Consider the following 9,291-nt stretch of genomic DNA (forward strand, 5'->3'; position numbering starts at 1 on the left):
ATATATATATACATATATGTATGTATATATATGTGGTTACACGCTGAATATAGGCAACAGAACAAGGCTTATGTAATTATTTTACTACAAAATAAAAAGTTCTAACACTTAAGGAACAATAATTCCAGTGACTCAAGAGGCTGAGATAGGAGAATCATGAGTTCAAGGCCAACCTGGGCAATGTAGCAAGACTGTCTCAAAAATATAAAAGAGCCAAACATGGTGGTCCACATCCATAATCCCAGAACTGTGGAGCCTGTGGAGGAGGTTCACTGCAAGTTCAAAGCCATCCTGCACTACATAGCAAGCCCTGTCTCAAACAAAACAAAACAAAACCCACAAAAACCAAAAAATAACATCGAAGCTTCAATTTGATCTTTGTAATACTCCTATTTTACTCCCCCTTAGTTGACAATGTTTTGAGTCCTTCATGTTAAACACTTCCAAGAGAATTTTTATACATAGGCAACGTTAGTTCAACAATAAATTTACTTCACAGAAAGCAATCTATACACAATAAAAAGTTTTTTTGCATTTTGTTCCATGTTCTAGATCTAATTCTTTTCATTAATGCCATAATATATAATTCCCAACATACAATGGGCAAATGAACCATTACCTACAATTCTTTAAAAGCAGAGGATTTTTTTTTTCTGGTTTAATGTATTAACGTTAGTAACATTAACAAATATAATCAGCAATACATTGTTTCATGAATAAAGTAACCGCTAGTCTAAACAAAAACTACCCTCAGAAAATATGCAGAACGACTCACCCCCACTCCCCTGGCTAACCTGTGATACACCGCTTCCATAGGTAAATTTTCCTGGCACATGGGCTTCAGCAGCCTTTGCCTGAGGGACCTCTTCTTCTTTAGTATCACTTCCAGATGACTATTCCTGCTTTGCAGGATATGACACTTCTCAGCTACACAAACAAGAAATAGTAGTTACAGTTGGCACCAGGGCAGGTACATTTGGAATCACCAATGCTTTCTTCTTTGGTTTAGTAATAACAATGTTACAACTTAATCCAAGGCCAAGTGCAGAGGCAGGGCCTATATTCCCAGCACACAGAAAACAGAGGCAGAAGGATCCCTTCTGCGCAATTCAAGACCAGTCTGAGCAATACAGCAGGACCACATCTAAGAAAAAGAGAATCCACAATTTCCCTTCTAAATATCTCCCCATTTCCCCATCGCTATCTCTAATTGCCAATACTGATTTTAACTACTTTCTCTCACTTCTCCCACTGATAAACAAATATACAGCTAAATTGTTTTTGAGATAGGGCTTCACTATACAGCCCAGGCTGGTCTGGAATTTGCGTCAATCTCCCTGCTTCATCTGCTGAGCGCTGGGATTACAGGCACCACCAGGCCCGCCTGTTACTCAGTTTTGATAGCCACAGACACAATTCTCACATACAGTCTCTTTTCCTATCCTTCCTCTAATAGCCTACATAGGAACATTAAAAAGTAAATTAGCAGGGTATGGTGAGACACACCTGTAATCCCAGCACTGAGGAGGCCAACCAAGGCTACATAGCGTGTGAGGCCAGCCTGGATTGCATAGCAAGATCCTGTCTCAAACAAACAAACAAACAAACAACCCAGAAAGTAACCTTGCAAGCCCCTTGTGATTATCATGGAATTTTCCTCAGAATTCAGCTAATGGTTGTCAACTTCCCCTTCTATAAAATTTTAATTTGAAAAAATTCAAATTTACAGAAAAGGTTTTAAAATTTTCTGTGAACTTCCATATATATTTTACCTAGATGCACCAACTTTTAGCATTTAGTAACATTTTTTTCCTTCTGTTCTCTCTCTACACTAGCACACGTACAAGCACATGAACCTACCCTCTGTCCTCAAAAATATTCATTTGAGATTATGTTGCACACAGCAAGATCTTTTACCCTTAAAATTCCAGCATGTCTTTCCCAAGAACAGGAGCATTCTGTAATATATACAACTACAGGATGTTATCAAATTCTGAATTTTTTCCCCAAAAACTTAACATCCATGCAAAATTACCATTACTTAATGCAGCTCATATTTAAATGTCAACAAGTGTCCAAATAATGTTCTTTATAGCAACAAAGCAATTTTTTCAAGCTGAACATACAATTCATAATCCGACAGTGCTTAAACTTTCATGCCACATTAATCACCTTCTATCTGGAAAGTTATTCACCTTTGTCTTCATTTTTTCTGGACTCCAAGGAGCAGCTACAGCTTAGATAAAGCCAGACTGTGTTCCCACAGGGCTCATGTGTCAGGAGCATGGTCCCCCCATTGGGGTTGGGAGGCAGTGTAGAACCTCTGAGAAGTGAGGGCTGATGGGAAGTAATTAGGTCAGGAGGGCACTGCCTTGGAGAAACGGATGTAGTTCTGGGCCTCTGTTTACCTATCAGTTTTCTTGGGAGGGTTTTTACAGAGTTCACCTGACCCTTGAATCACTCTCCAGTTTCCTGTCTTGCCATACACCCTCTCCCTCTTGCCAAGTGCTTCACCACAATGATGCTATCTACCTTACCACAGCCAGCCAATGCCATGTCCTCAGACCTTCAAACCTTGTGTTCACTAAACCTCTTTTCTTTTTTTTTTTTGGTACCAGGGATCAAACCAGGGTCCTTGCACTTGTGAGGCAGGCAGCAGAACCACTGAGCTAAATAAATTCCCGGCCCTAAACCTCTTTTCTTTATACATTATCCAGCATCAGATATTTTGGTAAAGTAACAGAAAAGAGACTAATATGGGAGTCAGTTCAATCATATTCTAGACTATCTGCACTAGTCAAGTGTAGAGAAACAGAATATTTTGTTACGTGTGGGGCAATAGCTAGAACAGCTACGGCCCAGCAAAATATTCTGGCTGGTAATCTGAGAAAAAGTTGAAATTCCAATGATTACGCACTTAACCAAACCACTTACCTAAATAGGAAGGATGAACAATATCTGCTGTTTCTTTTTCTAGTTCCAGAAGTTCAATTTCCAGGCTTTTCTACATTAGCAACAAAAGTAGTAACATTCAGCTTACTCAGAGAGGATCCTGAGGCCAAAGGCTCAAGCGCTAATAAAAATGGAACCCTGGGTACCCCCTACACAGGAGTGATCCCTGTGTCACTGCTATACCCCCACCTCCCATCTTACATTGCTTGCTTTGAGTAGCTATGTTTTCCCTGCCCCTGTCTTGTTCATTGCTGAGGACAGGAGACCCTGAAGTTGGGGAAAGGCAGTTGTACAATCAAGGTTCCCGGGGCACAGGAAACAGGGCAGTGGCTAGACAAGCCAGAACATATAGTAGTCTGCAAGCCCCAGAAAGGGCTGATTTTCCCGAGCCTAGGGTGTTTTGAATGGGGCAGTGAAGGGATCCAAATTGTATGTTTAAGAAGCTGAAGGGAACATAAAAAAAGTTCTTCAGATTCATGTGACCCAAGGATGACCTCTGTATGCGTTGGGCTCATACAGAAGACTGGCTACCCTCAGAGAGTCTGACCTTGAGGGAACAAACACCTTCATCTGAAATATCTGGTACAAGGACTCTGCTCCGACTCCTAGTCTGATTCTAGAGCAGACTCCTTCTAAGACACATAAAGCCTTATTGGCATGAGGCCACCCTTGTGTAACATGCTATGCAAGCTAGCAGGGAAAAAGCCAACTTTGGGAGGCTCTTAGTAGAACTGCCTGCAGGGATTCTGCCCAGCAGGACCCAGACCAAACGCTGTGGGGATTTCCCCAGTTGTCTTCAGGTGTTGAGCTGAGCTACTACCCTGACTGGTGATATGTTAAAACTGCATGCAGGGGGCCAGGGATTTAGCTTAGCGGTTCTGCTGCCTGCTTCAAAAATGCAAGGTGTTGAGTTCGATCCCCAGTACCAAAAAAAGGGGAGGGCCAGCGATTTAGCTCAGTGGCGCCACCGCCTGCCTCGCAAGTGCAAGGTCCCAAATTGGATCCCTGGTACCAAAGCAAACAAAAAAAAACTGCATGCAGGACTTCTCTACCCAGCGGGACCTCAACAAACTGCCCTCTCGGGACTCCCCCAGTTGTCTTCAGATGTTGAAGCACCATCCCAGCTGGTGATACATTACTTCTGTCATACTTTTTTTTTTATTCTTATTGCTTAACTTTGTAATAAAGCTATCTTTACTTTCACTTTCTTATGGTATGGTGTGACTTTCACCACAGAAAAAGCCTCAATTTAACTAAGTGGTGCACCCTAGTAGCTTGGCATTAATCCTTGCTATAACAGAAGCTTGCCACAGCAAGGCATGGTGTCATATAACTGTAATCCTGGCACTCTAGGAGGCTGAGGTAGGATGGTCACAATTTTCATCCCAGCCTGGGCAACTTATCAACTTAGCAAGAACTTGTCTAAAAAAATTAAAAAATTAAAAATTGGCTGAGTATGTAGCTCAGTGTGAAGGCCCTGAGTTTAGTTCCTAGTAGCAAATGTGTATGTGGGGGGAGGCTCCCTCTGAAGCCAGGCATGGTGGTAAACACCTGTAATTTTTTTTTTTTTTTAAACAGGGTCTGCCTATGTAGTTCAGGCTGGCTTTAACTCACTATGGAGTCCAGATGGTCCTCAAACTCACAAGGATACTCCTGTCTCAGACTCCCAAGTGCTAGGATTACAGGCATGCACCACCATGCCTGACTACACGGGCAATTCTCGCTCTAATGTTAGGCCTTGCTAAATTGCCCAGGCTGGGTTTAAACCTGTGATCTTCTTGCCTTAGGCACCCAATGTGTTGGGTGTACAGGCATGCACCACTATGCCTAGCTTGCTCTATTTCACCTGAAGATTGAACCCAGTACATACCAAGCAGCTGCACTATCATCCCAACTTGAACTACATCCCAACTTGAGGTTTGTTTGTTTTTTTCCCGTAGAAGCAAATAGTGAAAAGTTCAACATAAATTACCTGATAGATTTCAGCTTGAATATCTGTGGTCTGCTGCAGGCTGGAGAAGTTCACAAAGCAAGGAGCTGATTTCTTTGATATGTTTAACATCTCCTATTGGTAAATGAACAGGGAAAGTAGAAAGTAGAAAGCATCTGTGTATAGTGGAATAGCATGCCCATAGGACTAAAAGATGACATTATGTCCAACACTGGTCCTGAACATGAACTACAGAACAAAACAGTAACAATGTATATTTTCCGTTTGTAGAATGGTCATTGTCACAAATCTTTGGTCTAAATGATTAAAAAGTGAGAAACAGACAAGACTATTGGTACTATTTCCTTTTTTTTCTTTCTTTGGTACCAGGGACCAAACTTGGGTCCTTGCGCTTGTGAGGTAGGCGGCGACACCATTGAGCTAAATCCCCAGCCCTGATTGATACTATTTCCTAAAACCTACAAGCTAGCTCTAGACAAAAAGAGTAAAAAATAAACATTACTCACAAGCTTCTTTGAAAAGGAGGAAATACAGTAGAAGACTCTAAGATTGCCAACAAAAAGAAAGTTGCATTTAAAAGAAAATACCAAGAATCCTACTTAAATTATGGGTTCATTGCCACAGGTGAGTCACATTCTCCAATCCCACTTTGTATATGTGGTGACTGCTATCCAAAAAAGCCATGAAACGTTCAAAACGTTTCTGCCACATGGAGGTCAAGTACTCTTAAAAGATAAGCTTTAGAGTTTCTCAAAAGGAAAAACCACAAACACAAAGAGCAGAAGCAATTAGTGAAGGCCACCACTTCACCAAATGTGTCTGCCCTTTTGGGAGAGCAACATTCTTCATGCCTAAGTCCTTTACTATTGGTGAAGGGTTGGTTCTGGCTGCTGCTAAAGATATATTTCATGAACTTTTAGAAGAGGCTGCAGTTCCAAAGGTGGCACTTTCAGCTAGCACCTTAACTAGATGGACTGATAAAATAGCCAAGGACACAGAGAGACAGTCAGAGAGGATTAATGCGTCACTGTGCTTCACAATCCAGGTTGATGAATCTACCAATAATACCAGGCAACAATGCTTGTTTGGGGGGATATATCTTTCAAAAGGATATGCATGAGGGTATGTTATGTGTGCTTTTGTTGCCAACCAACATTATAGCAGCAAAACTAGTCAAGTCTTTCAGGAAAACTAAAGTGGGCGTTTGTCTTGGTACATGCATGGACAGAGAGGCTGTCATGACTGGATGGCTTTCTGGTTTCACTACTTGGGTCAAAGAACTCACTTCCAAGTTTGAGTCTACAAACATCCATGAGAAATACTGGCTAGCTGAAAAATGTCACCAGAACTTAATATTTTACAGAATATGTTTAAAATTAGCAACCACATTGAAGTACATGAAACTGGTCCCTGGTGCCAAAAAGGTTGGCAATCTCTACCGTAACTAACCAATCTAAAAACAAAACAAAAAAAAACAAAAAAAAAACACAAAAAACTAGTGCACGATGTTCATAGGCTGGATATTTAAATGGGTGATTGCTACAATATTTCTGGCCAGATGATGAGAATATGTACTAGGACAGCAGATATTAAAAATAAGAAAAGGCTGGAGATGTAGTTCAGTGGTAGAGTATTCTCCAGTAACACACATAGGTGTATACATAACACATGCGCAGGCATACATGTGTGCAGAGTGTAATACCGGTGCCAAGGGTTCTAAAAGGATGGCTATGCCCTTAAGGTAGATAACACAAGCTATCTTAGATGGGAAATGTTTGTCAGGGTGGACGTGAGAACACATGTAATCCACTTCCTTTCCATCATATCAGACTCACACTGTTACTCTTCTTTCTGTTCTCTTGGGTAGAAAGCAAAACATCTCCCATAACACACTGTAACTCCACTCATTATCTGGTATATCTCCATCCTTCCATGTGTACACACTACTCCTCTTAGTTACATGTACAGTAAACTATTAGATTCAACAACAGGTTAACAATGCTTAACTGACTGCAAATGAAACCAGAGTGACAATAAGAATGTCCAAGAACGGAATGCAAAAAAGGAGGAATGAAAGAGGGACTAAACTCTCCTAGTAAATAAAAATTATAACTATTTGAGGATTATGACTTATTTCTTCATTACAAAAAATAAAAAATAAAAAAAGCAGAAATTAAAGAATAAAAAAAAATCCTTACCTTCAGTTACTGACATTATATATTATATACTCTACATGCTACTAGAATAAAGGGGTCCAAAAGTGAAAGGATTTTAAGAAAGGTAGTCTATGTAGGACATAGGATATTCTTGTTTATTGTGCAGCCAGGCACAATAAGAAGTTGGAATCCAGGATCTTTATGTTTAATACAAGAATCTTCAGCCCAGGTATGGTGGTGCATACCTGTAATCCCAGCACTAGGAAGGCTGATGCAGGAAAATCATGAGTTCAAGATCTGTCTACATTATATAGTAAGACTGTTTCAAAGGAGAGTGGCACAGCATAGCAAAGGAGTTGGGAAGAGGCCCTTGACAGGGGTAGTGGTGCAGACCTGTAACCCCAGAACTCTAGGAGGCTGACAAGAAGTCCAATCTGAGCAATTTAATGACTCAGACCCCGTTTCAAAAATTAATTAATTTAAAAAAGGGGGGCCAGGGATTGCAGTTCAGTGGGAAGGCCCTGGTTCAATCCTCAGTACTACAAATAAATTCTTTAAATTTTTTTTGAGGGGGGTGGGTACCAGGGCTTGAACTCAGGTCCTTGCATTTGCAAGGCAGGCGCTGGAGTCACTGAGCTAAATCAGCGGCTCAAATGCATTATTTTATTTATTTATTTATTTATAAATTTTTTTCCAAATACATTATTTTTTAAAAGGGCTGCCCTGGGTTCAATCCTCAGTACTATATGATGGACAGGAAAAGGGAGAGGGAGGGAGAAGCTCTCAAATAGAAGAGGGAGTGGAAAAAAAGGGCAGGACACAGACTGAGAAATTAAGAGTAGACGCAAAGATTTTTTTTGTAGGTCCAGGTCCAGATCCTTATACAATACCAGCAGAAGAAACTTTGATTAAAACTATGACAAACTAAAGCAAATACTTCATTATCCTACATACAGTTAAACCTAACTTTCTTTCACCAAATCATTCTCCCAATGAACGCAAAAATGAATAGTGTTCCAATAATGAACTCGCTGATAAATTAAGAAATATCATTCACAATAGTATCAAGAAAAATTAAATACTAAGGAATTAACCTAATCAAGAAAGTAAAGGACCTCTACAATGAAAACTACAGTACTCTGAAAAAGATCAAAGAGTCCATCAGAAAACAGAAAGCTATCCCCTGCTTCTAGATAGGTAGAACCAATATAGTCAAATAGACATTACTTCCAAACTGATAGATAGATTTAACACAATACCAATCAAAATACCAATAGCATTCCTCTTTGAACTAAAGAACCCAATCATAAAATTCATACAGACCAGAAGAGATCCAGAATAACAAAAACAATTCTGGGTAACAAGAGCAAAGCAGAAGGTGTTATAATCTCAGATTTGAAGTAACATTACAAAGTCACAGTGATAAATAAATATAGCGTGGTACTACCACAAAAGACAGACATGTAAATCAGTGAAATAGAACTGAGGAAACAGAAATAATCCCAGGCACTTTCAGCTATTTGATCTTTGAAAAGGGGGCCAAAAACATACATTGAAAAAAAATCATCCCCTTTAAAAAATGGTGCCAGGAAAACTATTTACATGCAAAAAGACTGAATATAGATATGTATATCTCACCATATGCTAAATTAAAATCAAAGTAGATCTAAGATTTAGATGTTAAAACAGAAACAATCTGCTGGAAGATAATATACATAAAATTCTTGACTGAAGTCATAGGCATAGGCTGGGACTTTCTGAACAATATCCTGAGGGCTCAAGAGATATTACCAAGAATCAACAAATAGGATCATACTAAATTAAAAAGTCTCTGCACAACAAAGGAAATAGTAGACAGAGACAATCTACAGAATGGGGGAAAATTATTGTCAGCTCTTCTTCAGAAAGAAGACTATTATCTAGACTATATAAAGACTTCAGCTGGGTGTGGTGGCACATGCCTGTAATCCCAGTACTCAGGAGGCTGAAGCAGGAGGATCACTGTGAGTTCCAGACCAGCCTGGGCTACATTGTGAGTTCCAGGTCAGTCTCAACCACATAGTGAGACCCCATGTAAAAAACAAAAAAAAAAAAATTTCAAAATAATTAGATCTTCCTCCAAATACCATAAAAAAATTCAATCAAAAGATGGGCAAGGGCCAGGGATTTAGCTCAGTGGTTCCACCAACTGCCTTGCAAGCACAAGGTCCCAAGTTTAATCCGGTACAAAAA

General features: G+C 39.9%; 1 protein-coding gene across 1 annotated transcript in view; it reads right to left on the reverse strand.

The window, feature by feature from the left end:
• The window catches only part of Haus2 (HAUS augmin like complex subunit 2), an 18,308-nt gene that overhangs the window by 5,758 nt on the left and 3,259 nt on the right, over positions 1-9,291 (reverse strand). The window contains exons 2-4 of the mRNA XM_010624789.3: positions 4,925-5,017; positions 2,935-3,004; positions 795-927 (exon numbers count right to left, since the gene is read on the reverse strand). Of these exons, the coding sequence (XP_010623091.3) occupies positions 795-927; positions 2,935-3,004; positions 4,925-5,014 (293 nt within the window). The 5' untranslated portion in view covers positions 5,015-5,017. The remainder of the gene's footprint in view (positions 1-794; positions 928-2,934; positions 3,005-4,924; positions 5,018-9,291) is intronic.

Source organism: Fukomys damarensis, unplaced genomic scaffold, assembly GCF_012274545.1.
Source record: "Fukomys damarensis isolate Sample0158 unplaced genomic scaffold, DMR_v1.0_HiC HiC_scaffold_17, whole genome shotgun sequence".
Taxonomy (NCBI): Eukaryota; Metazoa; Chordata; class Mammalia; order Rodentia; family Bathyergidae; genus Fukomys; species Fukomys damarensis.